General features: G+C 34.3%; 1 protein-coding gene across 1 annotated transcript; it reads left to right on the top strand.

Annotated features, from left to right (window-relative positions):
• Positions 1 to 689: 689 nt before the first annotated feature.
• Positions 690 to 2,934, top strand: LOC139847827 (uncharacterized). Its single transcript, XM_071837553.1, has 3 exons — positions 690 to 1,016; positions 1,253 to 1,624; positions 1,916 to 2,934. Exons 1-3 carry the CDS (start codon positions 978 to 980, stop codon positions 2,705 to 2,707), a joined length of 1,203 nt encoding a protein of 400 aa, XP_071693654.1. The 5' UTR covers positions 690 to 977; the 3' UTR covers positions 2,708 to 2,934.
• The last annotated feature ends 10,254 nt before the right edge of the window (positions 2,935 to 13,188 follow it).

Genomic DNA, 13,188 nt, shown 5'->3' with positions numbered 1-13,188 from the left:
TTGATTAATAGAGTTATTATTATATTTACATTTACATATTAACTAATAGACAAAAGTTATGAATCGTACCAGGGGTATTTTTGATTTTTTACCTTTTTTTTTAAATTTAACTAAATTTTATTTTACCAACAAAGGCCCCACATTTTTTTGAAAAATTCAAATCGACCCCCCAAACAGGGGGGTAAAGTGTCAAATAACCATTTTCATAAAAAATCTTAAATAAACTCCACCCAAATATTCAACGGGTCATATCTTCTCGCTCGCAACGAGTTAAATTTTTCCGACACCATCGTTAAACTCGAAATAATTTTAGGAACACAATGTCACTAGCTATATGCAAAACGGACGCTTTTTAAAAAACGCTAAATATTTTGGGTACTTTTCATACACGTTGATTTTGCGTTAAATTTTTAAAAGTCGACAATTCCATAGCGAAACGCGGAGATGCACATATATTGTTAATTTAAAATAACATTTAAATCTTTCACGGGTTATACCTTTTAGTTCGACGCGAGTTGCGCTTCAACGACATCATCGTTAACCACAAAATAATTTTACTAAACGCAATAAAATACATTAAAAATTGAAACCCCGGCGCGAAGCGAGGGTTCAATAACTAGTTATTAATATTAATCTAGACTAGATGTATAACCAAAAAAATGTACCTCATCTTAAAGGTGAATTACAACTCGAAAATGGTGTACAACCCTTTTCAACGGGCGCATTAAAATGGAACCAGGTAACTGGAAGGTAAAATCGGATTCATAACCCTAATCTTTAAACCCTAAAATGTTTCGACCTTGAATCCCAATTCCCAAATTTTGGAATTACAGCAATCAATCATCCCCAAATTCACTTCATACCCCGACTCCAAACCCTAAGCAGCCTCACTCCGTCTCCTCACAATACCCGTATTCGCACGATTATATCGGGTCAGAGTCCAGCCCGAATTTGATCATTACGGAGCTACGATCAAAATGACTTCACAGACAACTAATCCAACTGCACATGATCATGTAAATCATTTATCTAATTGTATCATTTCATTACAATATCGTTTATTTCCTGCTTGTGTATGAAATGAATACTAGTTATTTAATCTGACTAAATGTGTACCCTGTTCATATATATATATATATATATATATATATATATATATATATATATATATATATATATATATATATATATATATATATATATATATATATATATATATATTTTGATTACATTTTGTATTTGTAAATGTTAGGCTAGTGTAGTGACTCAGGATGTGGTGAACGATGCGATGGTGACAGCAGGGCAGCCGAAAAATACCCAACCCGTTCATTGTGAAGTATGTAATGTGAGTTGTAATAACGCAGTTGTACTCGAGAAACATAAACAGGGGAAAAAACACTTAAAGAATCTGCAAAGTGTCGTTGCACCGGAAATGCCACCACCACCTGTTGCTGTTGCTGCTGCAAGTACAACCTTAGATGGAGAGTTGGAAAATAATAAGCCAAATGTTACGCAAGATGGAGGATCAGTTAATACGTCAATACATTGCGACATTTGTAATGTGGTATGCAGTAATCAAGATGTGTTTCGGACTCATGTTGCTGGTAAAAAGCATTCTGCAAAGGTAAGTTTAATTATGTTGCAGTATATGATCTTGATTCCATGTATTTATTACCATTCTATATATCTTATTTATTCTTTATTTTACTTAGTTTTTTTCAATATTACTATTTATGGCTTTCTGTTTCAATTGGGATCTCTTGTAACCGTATAATTTTGAAATAACCATGGATGGCTAGAAAACATAGTTATACTTATTAAACAAATACTAAATAGTATACTCAGTCTTCAAGATATAAAAAGACTTTTTATTTATTTATTTTTTTATTTGGGCAAAACTTCTCTTGTTGTGCAGGCAGTAATGAAGCTTATGGGTGCAAATGGACTTATTAACCCTACATTAGAGGGTAGTTTGAAGGCTTCAAGTTCTGGTGTTTCGCAGAAGCCACCTGTCAGTCTTCAATGTGAACTCTGCAACATTAGTTGCACAAGTAACGAGCTCCTTACGAAACACGTATCGGGGAAAAAACATCAGAAAAAGCTTAAAGAATCAGGGCTAATACCGGAGTCAACGGATGGTCAACCCACTAACTGTGAACTTTGTGGCATCAGTTGTACATCTTATAAGTTACTTCAAGCGCACCTTTCAGGAAAGAAACACCTGAAAAAGTTGGAACTATCAGCAAAACCAATTGGGCCTAACCCTCCAACTGTTACCCAACCTGCACCAATTGGGCCTAACCATTCAACTGTTACCCAACCTGCACCAATTGGGCCCAACCCTTCAACTGTTACCCAACCTGCACCAATTGGGCCTAACCCTCCAACTGTTACCCAACCTGCACCAATTGGGCCTAACCCTCCTCCAACTGTGACCCAACCTGCATCAACCTCTGTTGAAATTGTTAATGGAAGTAACAGAAACATGAAGAGAGCAGGAAGTCACGAGGATCTGGAGATAAAGAAGCAGAAGGTCTTGCAAGGAGGGGCAACATCTAATGATGTAAGAACCTGTACTTTGTGCAATGTTGTTTGTAACAATCCCAGTGTGTTTTTTTCTCATCTTGCTGGCAAAAAGCATGCTGCAATGATGTCAAAACAAACAGCAAAACAAGCCGAAGCTGGATCAACTGCTGGAGTAATATGAGTCATCTTGTGAGTCTTGAATCGGTTTGATCAACTTCGTACTGGGCTCGTTTGTTTTACTTTCAGTTACAACTTTGTTAGTAATAATATATACCTGAATGTGTGACTGTATAATACTATGATTTAAAGCCTTCTTTAAATCAATGAATATGAGATGAGTCGCCTCTTTAATTGAATGAGAATATTTAGAAATGGAAAAACAGTTATTGTAGCGGCGGATTTGGTGTATATTGGTGATCAGTTTTACACTTGAAGTATGTAACATACGTCGTGCATGTACTACTTACATGCAACTACAATAAATGTACCCAAAGAAATTAAGTGTACCTTACTAAAATTTGGTAAATATAGACAGTTATATCATTTAGTAGCTACTAAAATTAGCACTTCGTCGTTACTATTATCGTTAAATCAGGGTGTGCCCAAAGAAATTAAGTTATATCACTTTTGGGGATATGACAATGGATAATTCAGACAGAAAACAACACCCTTTTGTGTGAAGTCACAAAACATGTCTATGATTCGAACTTAAAGTCACAAAACATGTCTATGATTCGAACTTAAAACTTTTGGTAGTTTGATCTCATTTTTAGTGTTTTAGATACATTTTGAAGCTGAAAACTTCGAGTTCATTTAGATAAGATATAACTTGTAAGATCCTCTAGCTAGTTGTTTGTTCCATTTCCAGGATGTAGTTCTAGAATATATGCATATAACTATCAACTGCTTTTTAATACTTTGATTGTACGATTTCTGAGGCTAATATTCTAATCCTTCGTTCATCAATTGTATCGTATTACTCATCTTTGTATCACTTGCAGATATTTAAAGAACATGCCACTGTATAAAATGGACTTGAGTAAAGAATTAACATCCAGACTACTTTACCAAAGGGCCATTGGTCTGGCTGTATCGTGGTGACTCTTTCAACCAAAAAGTTGAGGGTTCAATCCTTGTTGTGAACATATTCGTGGATTATTGAAAATAATGGTGTAATGCGTGTGTTAGTTTGCCTTCCAAAAAAAAAAAACATCCAGACTACTTTGACACATCAATTCGGTTTAAATCCCAGCTATGAGTAGTTTGACTGTTGCTTCCACGTGTCACGCTTTGCTAGCATGAAGCATTCTGCAATGGTTTCAAAACAAGCAGAAGCATGATCAACTGTTGGAGAAATATGACCCATCTTGTCAGTCTTGTACAGTTTTTGTCAATTTCATATTAGGCTCATTTGTGATACTTTCACTTACAACTTTGTTAGCAATATGTACCTGAATGGGTTACTGTATGATATGATTTAAAGCCTTCTTACAATCATTGAATCTGAGATATATCGACTAAATAATTATTCATTTATTTGTGAATAGTTGGAAATAGAAAAACGGTTTTTTTTCTCCGAAAACAAACGTTATAACAGATCAACAAATATAATCGTTACAAAAGGAAATCCATACTTAGCCAAACAAGCGGTATAACTACAACCCCAAAACCAACGGTCCTCCAATAAGGTGGAACATGATTAACTAGGAAAGTAAAACATGCCTAAAACGCTAACATTGGATACCTAAGTAACAATTGCACTAATAAACGGAAAATTAACAAGGATAATGACCGGGAGAACGCCGACCGCCACCGCAACAAACAAACAAACCATTCCCGAACAACCACGAAACATCGGGAGAACACCGATGTGACGCCCCGTACAAAACCATCATGTACAGATCATCAACAACAGGTCCATTACACGGTATAATACTACATGCTGTTTTAAAACAAGTTTTGCATTCATGAAAAGATAACGTTTTACAAAAGTTAACGTGACACAAAAGTCATTACAAAGCCATTATTCAAATAACATAAGTTGTGAATGCAAGATAAAAGTTCCATGGTTGAGACATCTCTAAGTAATGCAGCGGAAATCTAACACAACGAGTCTGTAACAACAAGTCTATAACACCAAGACAGCAAGTCTAACAGCGGAAGCAACAACGTCTAAGCACCTGAGAAATACACGCTTAAAAGTCAACACGAATGTTGGTGAACTATAGTTTGTTTGTATTCAGTAACGTAATGTAGACCACGAGATTTCGTATTCAAAACAGTATGAAAAGTATATGCTTAACCGTAGGCACCTGATAACTAACTTAACGTATTATTACCCCCTAAAAGTACACTTGGCGAGTGCGTCTGTTTATGAAGTATTAAACACACGTTGAATGCTAGCGCGACTAGCCCGAGTGGGGATGTCAAACCCTATGGATCCATATCTAAGATTCGCGTTCACCAGTTCATAAACCAATGACTAAACGTTACCGAGCTAAGGGGAATCTTTGTGCCGTTATGTCACCCACACATATGTAAAGTTTAAGTACTCGTGTCTAGTATGTAAAACATAAAAAGCGCATGCATTCTCAGTCCCAAAAATAGTAAAGTAAAAAGGGAAGCTATAACTCACAGTGATAAATGCGGTAAAAGTCGATATGAAAAGTATGCAGGTAGTAAGTCGGTCCGAAAGGTCGTCAACCTAAGTCAAAGGTTACTAAGTCAGTATATTGTCCCAAAAGGTTTAAAAGTACGTAAGTAAAGTCCTAAGCATCATCATCGTCATCATCATTCGTAAAAGATAAAGTAAGTTTTCATCAAGAATAGAGATCGAAACAAAAGGCTGACTTCGGACAGCTGCTACGACCTCTATACAAATCGAAAAGACGCGTGGTCAGTGGCCAAGGCTCCGTATGTGATTCCTCTAACCGCTGTCAAATTTTCAGAGCCTAACACGATGTCGTTTGACCATGGCGACGGTTCAAGCGCGAGTAGGTCAGAATTTTTTCAGCACGTCTTTACAAAGGCGTAGTGACTTTTGGAAGGCTATAAATCCTAAACTGTATATCGGATTTAGGCGAGTCTTGAACGAAAAGTCATCTGCTCGAAACGAACTATCTGAAAATCAATTTTCCAGAAGTCCCAGGAGTCTGATCAGACCCCGAAAAACAGCAAACAAGTGCTCCGGTGGGTTTCTTGGTGCTTGATGCTCATCACGGTTCTCATCCTTGATGTGTGTAAGCTTCAAGTGTACAACTCTTTGATGTTTTAGCATCACTTTGACCAAGTTTCAACCATCAACACACAACTAAGAGTAAAAGTTAACACTACAAGTTTTGAACATCAAGGTTGCCTCTTTATTGCATAAACACCATAAAGCTTCAACCTTTGTCCTTTTGACACAAGTTTTATGCATCTTCATCATATGAGATGATGAAGACTTGATCTTTATCATCACAACAATCACAAAAGGTTCCAAGTAAGTGAGATCTACAATGATAACTTAGATCTCAAGTATTAAGAAAACCTAAGCTAGAAAGCTTGGATCTTTACAAGATTAATGAGACCATAAGCTAGGAAGCTAAGATCTAGTAAAAGTAATGAGACCATAAGCTAAAAATCTAAGATCTGTAACAAAATAATGAAACCTAAGCTATAAAGCTTGGATCTTTAATGTTCATGAAGATCCTTAAAACAAAAGGCTAGATCTACAAGTTACATGAAGATCATAAACACAAGTTTTGATCTTTTTAACAAAATAAAGAGATCATAAGCTAGAAAACTTAGATCCAACAAGTAAATGAAGATTCAAAGCTAGAAAGCTTGAATCTTTAATGTTCTTGAAGGATTCAAATCAAAGTTTGAATCTACAAGATATAACAAGATCAAGAAGCTAAAAAGCTTGATCTTATGATGATGATGATGATGATGATGTCTTGTACATGAAGAAGAGAAGAAGAAGAAGAAAATTTAAAATTTACACTTTTTAGAGTGAGAAAGACTAGAGAGAAAATTAGAGAGTAAGTGTGTGTAAAATGTGAATGAGATCAAGTGTGAAATGGGTGGAAATGGCTTGGTATTTATAGTGAGGATGGTGGTGGTTGGCCGTGGGGTTTAGGGGGGACAAGGGGGCACCTTTTTGCTTGTTGGTTAGTGGTGGTCTAAAGGTGGTGCTAGTTGTTAGGATCTCATGCAACATTTGTGATTATGGTTAACAAAAATGCTTGTATGTTCCCTCTTATTAATGGGCATTTGTCTTTCATACTAGTGGGTCATTAACTTATTAAAATTGGGCTAATTATGTGACGCCCCGTACAAAACCATCGTTTTCAAACACTATATGCTATTTCAAAATACGTTTGCATTCATGATAAAAGGTGATGTCTTAACCAACATCAAATGTTTTACATCCAATAGTATGCTTCTATGAATAGAAGCAAAGAATATAGTATGTGACCCACAGATCGTTACAAATCATAGTTTCAAAAGTAATAATGTTTATGAATGCAAGTTAAACATTCATGCGGTGACATCTCTAAAGCAGCGGGTGTCTACAGCAAGACTAGAACAACAGCGGAAGCTATCAACCTTAAGCACCTGAGAAAAACATGCTTAAAAACGTCAACACAAAGGTTGGTGAGCTATAGTTTAAGTATAACAGTATGTAAGGTAGGCCACGAGATTTCAGTGCTACAAAGAGCGTTTCAAAACAGTATGATAAAGTATATGTTTAACCGTGGGCATTTGGTAACTAACTTAACGTTTATAACCCCCCTGAAAGTACACTTGGCAAGTACGTATGTATTACAAAGTATTAAACACCCGTTAAATGCTAGCGCTACTAGCCCGAGTTGTGACGATCGCTCCAAATCTATATGGACGAACACGTCATTCATTGATTTCATTGCGAGGTATTTGACCTCTATATGATACGTTTTGTAAACATTGCATTCTTTTGAAAAGGCACACCATAAATGAATATTTAAATCAAAGGTTTTCGACATCTGATGATTTCTACATATAGACAATCACCGTATATAATAGTTTACAATAGTACTTCCGTTGACAATGCAGTCAAAATAAGGTACATGATGATGAATTGGTGAATGCAATGTTTTCTTGAAAAATATGCCATATAAGACTCCATGCACATAGCTTGTCTATCATATAAGAAAACAGCGGAAGACTTCTAGGGAACCTGAGAATAAATATGCTAACAAGTGTCAACACAAAGGTTGGTGAGTTCATAGTTTTAATGTTGCGCATAATCTGTATATAAAGGTGGATCACAAGATTTCAGTTGTTCAATCCAGAAACGTTTATCAAAATATTCTACGAAATTGAGCACCCTGGTAACTAAACTTAACGTATATATAATTTGTACCCTTTGTATAATCATCTTAATAATACACGCAAACCAACGTGTACGTTTCTCAAATAGCATACGTCCGTTAAAAGGCTAGTGCTCTAGCTTGGACGGGGATATCAAGCCCTATGGATCCATATACTACTACTCGCGCCCACCAGTTCTTATAACTGGCAGTTAACAGTTACCAAAGCTAAGGGATTTCCGGTTCAAACTCAGTGTAGAATTTAGTATGTACTTGTATCCATTGCGTTTAAAATAAAGTGCATGTATTCTCAGCCCAAAAATATATATTGCAAAAGCAATTAAAAAGGGATCAATGAAACTCACCTTAGCAGCATATAAAGTCATTCACCAAAATGTGATCGAAACTCGGATTACCAAATAACCATAGATCTCAACCTAGAGAACATATGTTGGTCAATAAATGTCTATCAAGCTAGGTCAGGTCATAGTGTATAACAATCCTAATGCTCGAGATCGACATACAAAAGTTATCCAAAGTCATTTCAAAAAGTCAATTTTGACAATAATTCAACAAAACAAGACATGCCTTATATATGGATTCATTTACTTGGCTGGTAATATTCAAAAATCTAATTTATCATTCTTACAAACAAGTTTCAAAAGCAATTTCAATCAATGTCAATCATAATTCAGTTGATCATATCTTTTAATTCGTTCACCGAAATTAGGCGATTTCTAAATGAAAAGTTATTGATTTTTCGCCAGCTTTCCAAAAACATGCATATCATATACCTTTTATCAGTAATATATGTATTTACTTCGTGATTCATCATAAGTGTTTAACGACAAAATTTAGCATACAAGCATGCATAAATATATATACTCGAGCACTAGACATGGATACACAATTAATGTATAAAAGATAAAATATGAGTGCTTACGTATCAATATTGAGATTCAACATTGTAGGAAAGTACGTAGACGCAACAGAGATGATAAACACTAGATTTGATTCACAAATATACCCTCGAACATTACCCATAACCTCCTTGGCAATAACCCATAATTTCCTTAGCTCTATCCCGCTCAAAAACCCATTTTGAAGGTGACACGCTCATAACCTCGTCGTAGTATTTTAGGTATATTTACTACTAATAATAATATTATAATAAGATTAATAATAATAATATTAATCTTAATAATAATAATAATAATAATAATAATAATAATAATAATAATAATAATAATAATAATAATAATAATAATAATAATAATAATAATAATAATAATACGGAGGAATGAATCGAGCTTTTATAGTATGTGGCCTGCTACAGTACCTCATGCGATCGCATGAGTTTTCAGTGTTTTTGCCATGCGATCGCATGGCCGCCTTATCCTGTTTTTGTTTGCTAGTTCGTCAACAGCAAATAGCGTTTTCACTGTAGCACTGTAGGAAAATATGGTTTCACTGTAGCACTGTAGTGTTTTGCTGTAGCAAATAGTGTTTTACTGTAGCAAAGTCATTTTACTGTAGCAAATAGTGTTTACTGTAGCAAATAGTGTTTATTGTAGCAAATAGTGTTTACTGTAGCAAATCACTGTAGCAAAGTTGTTTTTACTTGTACATATATATATACATACATATAATTGTTCATGAATCATCGAGATCAGTTAAATGTAATGAAACAGTTCTAAAATTTTGAGATTCAACTTCATAGACTTTGCTTATCGTGTCGGAAACGTTAAATCATTTAAAGATAAAGTTTAAATTTGGTCAAAAATTTCCGGGTTGTCACAGTACCTACCCATTAAAGAAATTTCATCCCGAAATTTGAGTGAGGTCGTCATGGCTGACAATAAAAATGTTTTCATGACGAATATGAGTTGGTAAATAGAATTTTATCACCATTGAATAATACGGATACAACAATCCGATTACTCGAAGCGTATGTGAGAAGTTATCGTAATAGAGTGAAATGGAGAATAGAGATTCGTCTTATCTCTTGATGTAGTAACGATTTATTTCTGGAATTTAAGGAATAGAAAATCTTCATAATTTAAATAAGATTTGATTCTTCGGAATTTAAGGAAATTAGGATTTCTTTTGATTAAATGCGTAATCTGCCTCGATTGCTATGTCTGATATTTTGCTATAAATTAACCTCTTCCGTTTCATTTATTTTCACCACTCCTATAATCTTCTTTCTTATTTTACAAAAGATTTGTGAAAATGCTTCATCCTGTTCTGATTCTTGATATTTTCTTGGCTATCATATCATTCATTCTTCTTTTTCATCTGCCACCAGAGGAGGTTATTTTCTTTTACTATTACCTTGGGGTTATATTGTTTTTCATTCTCCCGTGTCTTTATATTGCTATACGCATTGATATACACGGTTTGTAATTTCGGGGTTGTTTTCGGGCTTTATATTTTCCATTATATTTCGGAGCTTCATGCTTTCGTTTTCTCTTCCCGACTTTAAGTCAAGCGAATAATGGTCCAAAATTCGTAGGTATGGATTTTGAAATGAACATAATTAATGTTCTAAGAAACAAACGGTAATGGCACAATCTGACTTGTCAAATTACCAGAAGACCTCGAAAAAGACCGAATCATCAAGAAAAATATTTTCTTGATATATTTAGAGGTTAAATAGAATAAAAGAGTTATGTAACATGGTTCATGATGAGGGTATGATCTATGAACCTTTATCACGTTCCATTAGAAACTCAGCATGACTTACTGTAATATAATCACGTTGATCAAGTGTCATTATATTATACTAACTCATGCTTCAGTAGCAAAGTCGTTTTTACTTGTACATATATATATATATATATATATATATATATATATATATATATATATATATATATATATATATATATATATATATATATATATATATATATATATATATATATATATATATATATATATATATACATACATATAATTGTTCATGAATCGTCGAGAGCAGTCAAATGTAATGAAACAGTTCTAAAATTTTGAGATTCAACTTCATAGACTTTGCTTATCGTGTCGGAAACGTTAAATCATTTAAAGATAAAGTTTAAATTTGGTCAAAAATTTCCGGGTTGTCACACGAGTGTGGATGTCAAACCCTATGGATCCATATCTAAGATTTGCGTTCACCGGTTCAAAAACCAATGACTAAACGTTACCGAGCTAAAGGGAATGTTTATGCCGTTGTATAACCCACACATATATGAAGTTTAAGTACTCGTTCCTAGTATGTAAAACGTAAAATGCGTATATATTCTCAGTTCCCAAAATAGTTAAAGTAAAAAAGGGATGCTATAACTCACAGTGATAAAGTAGTGGTAAAGTCGAGTCGGGAAGTAAGCAAGTACGTAGGTCCAGAAAGTCCTCAACCTAAGTCAAATAGTACTAAGTCAGTAAATCGTCCCAATAGGTTTAAATGTATGTAAATTAGGTCTTAAAGGTCATCATCATTCATCATCAAACGAAAGGTGTAAAGTAAGTTTCGTTCATGAAAAGAGTTTAAAACAAAGGCTGACTTCGGTCAGTCACCACGGCCTCTATACCTACTGAAATAAGGTGAGACCAGTGGCCATGGCTTCGTATATGAATCCTTTAGTTGTGGTAAAAATTCCAGAAGCAAACTCATCTTCGTTTGACCGTGGCGACGGTCTAAGTGCGAGTAGGTCAGAATTTTCAGCACAACGTTAAAAGGACATAGTGACGATCGGAGGGCCATAAATCCTAAACCTTAACTCGGATTAAGACGAGTCCTAATGAAAAGTTATCTACTCGAACAGAGATAACTTAAAATCATCTTTACAGCAGCCCAGGTCGTACTGATCAGACCCAGAAACAGTAAACAGTAGGTTCCAGTGGGTTTCTTGGTACTCGATGCTTATCACGGTTCTCATCCTTGATGCATATAGCTTCAAGTGTACAACTCGTTGATGTGTTTGCATCATCTTAACCAAGGTTTCACCATCATAACACTTGTGTAAGTCTAAGACATGTAGCACAACTCAATTAAGTGTTGTATGTAGTTTGATGAACCAAAGTTACATCAAAGTCTTAAATTTAACACATACATGAACTACAAAAGTAATATTGAACTACAAAATTGAAGGTAAACTAACTAATCAAGATCTTAAGATGTAGAACATAGTTCTTAGTTATATCTTGAACATCTAAGACCCAAAGGTCTAGATCTAAAGTTATTAAGTTAAATCTAACACAAGTGTATGAAGTTATAACTAAAAGTTATACTTCTATGTTCTTGAACTTTTAAAGTTAACTTTAGTTCAAGAAAAATGAGATCAAAGTTAACTAGTAACACTTGACCAACAACAACATGATTCATGAATTTAAAAGTGTACAATATGAAGAAATAAGCTAAATAAACAAGTAACTAGTCATGGTTGTTCATACTTTAAAGATTCAAGCCAAAGCTTGATCTTTAAGAATGTAAACTTTAAGTTTACAAACATGAATCACAAGTATGAGTTTAACAACACATGAACTTTCAATCTTTTAAAAAAAAATATCAAGTGTAGAACATAAACTAGAAGGGTTATGCTCTTGTATGTCTTGTAAGAACAAGTTGATATGAAGAATCAAACTAACAAGTTTGATTATTAATAATAATTAGTAAGTAAACAACAACAACTACATGTAATCAAACAACCATCAAAGACAAGTAATAAAAGCAAACAAATGATGATGATATGAGATGTAAGGTTTCGGTTTTTGTAAAGGAAAAAGGAAGAGAAGTTTGTTCATGTTACTTACAATATAGAGAGTAAAATGGAGAGAAAAGAATGCAAGTGAATGTGTGTGTGAGAAATGAAAAGAGATACTAGCAAATAAGTAATCAAAATGGAAAACAAAAACTCCCTCCCACTCTATGAGAGCCGACGGCTTTGGGAAGGGAAAGAGGAAGAGGAGTGTCCACAAGTCTCATGCATGTAAAGCCTTAAAAGTTGGTTACAAGGGGTGTTTTCATGGAAAAGAACAAGTAACTAGATTCTCCTTTAACTTAATCAATCTAGTTAAACTTAAATGGACTACTTACAACAATGGGCTCCTAAACTAATCCATTAAGATAAGTAGGGTGGGCTTCTAAGCCCATGTACAATTATAAAGCCCAAGTATGCATGTAAGTAACAAATTAAATAAATAAGCCCAAGTAATTAACTAATAACCTTAGTTAATTAAAATGATTAATAAAATCAATCATGAATGTAAATAATACTTGAAAATATTATTCGTGAAAGTTTCGTGTGTCACAAAGACGTTTCGGGCATTCAAAGTTAATCGCGGTAAC

This window comes from Rutidosis leptorrhynchoides, chromosome 5 (genome assembly GCF_046630445.1).
Source record: "Rutidosis leptorrhynchoides isolate AG116_Rl617_1_P2 chromosome 5, CSIRO_AGI_Rlap_v1, whole genome shotgun sequence".
Lineage (NCBI taxonomy): Eukaryota > Viridiplantae > Streptophyta > Magnoliopsida > Asterales > Asteraceae > Rutidosis > Rutidosis leptorrhynchoides.
Note: the sequence above shows the minus strand (reverse complement) of the source record. Positions and strands in the feature narration are given on the sequence as shown.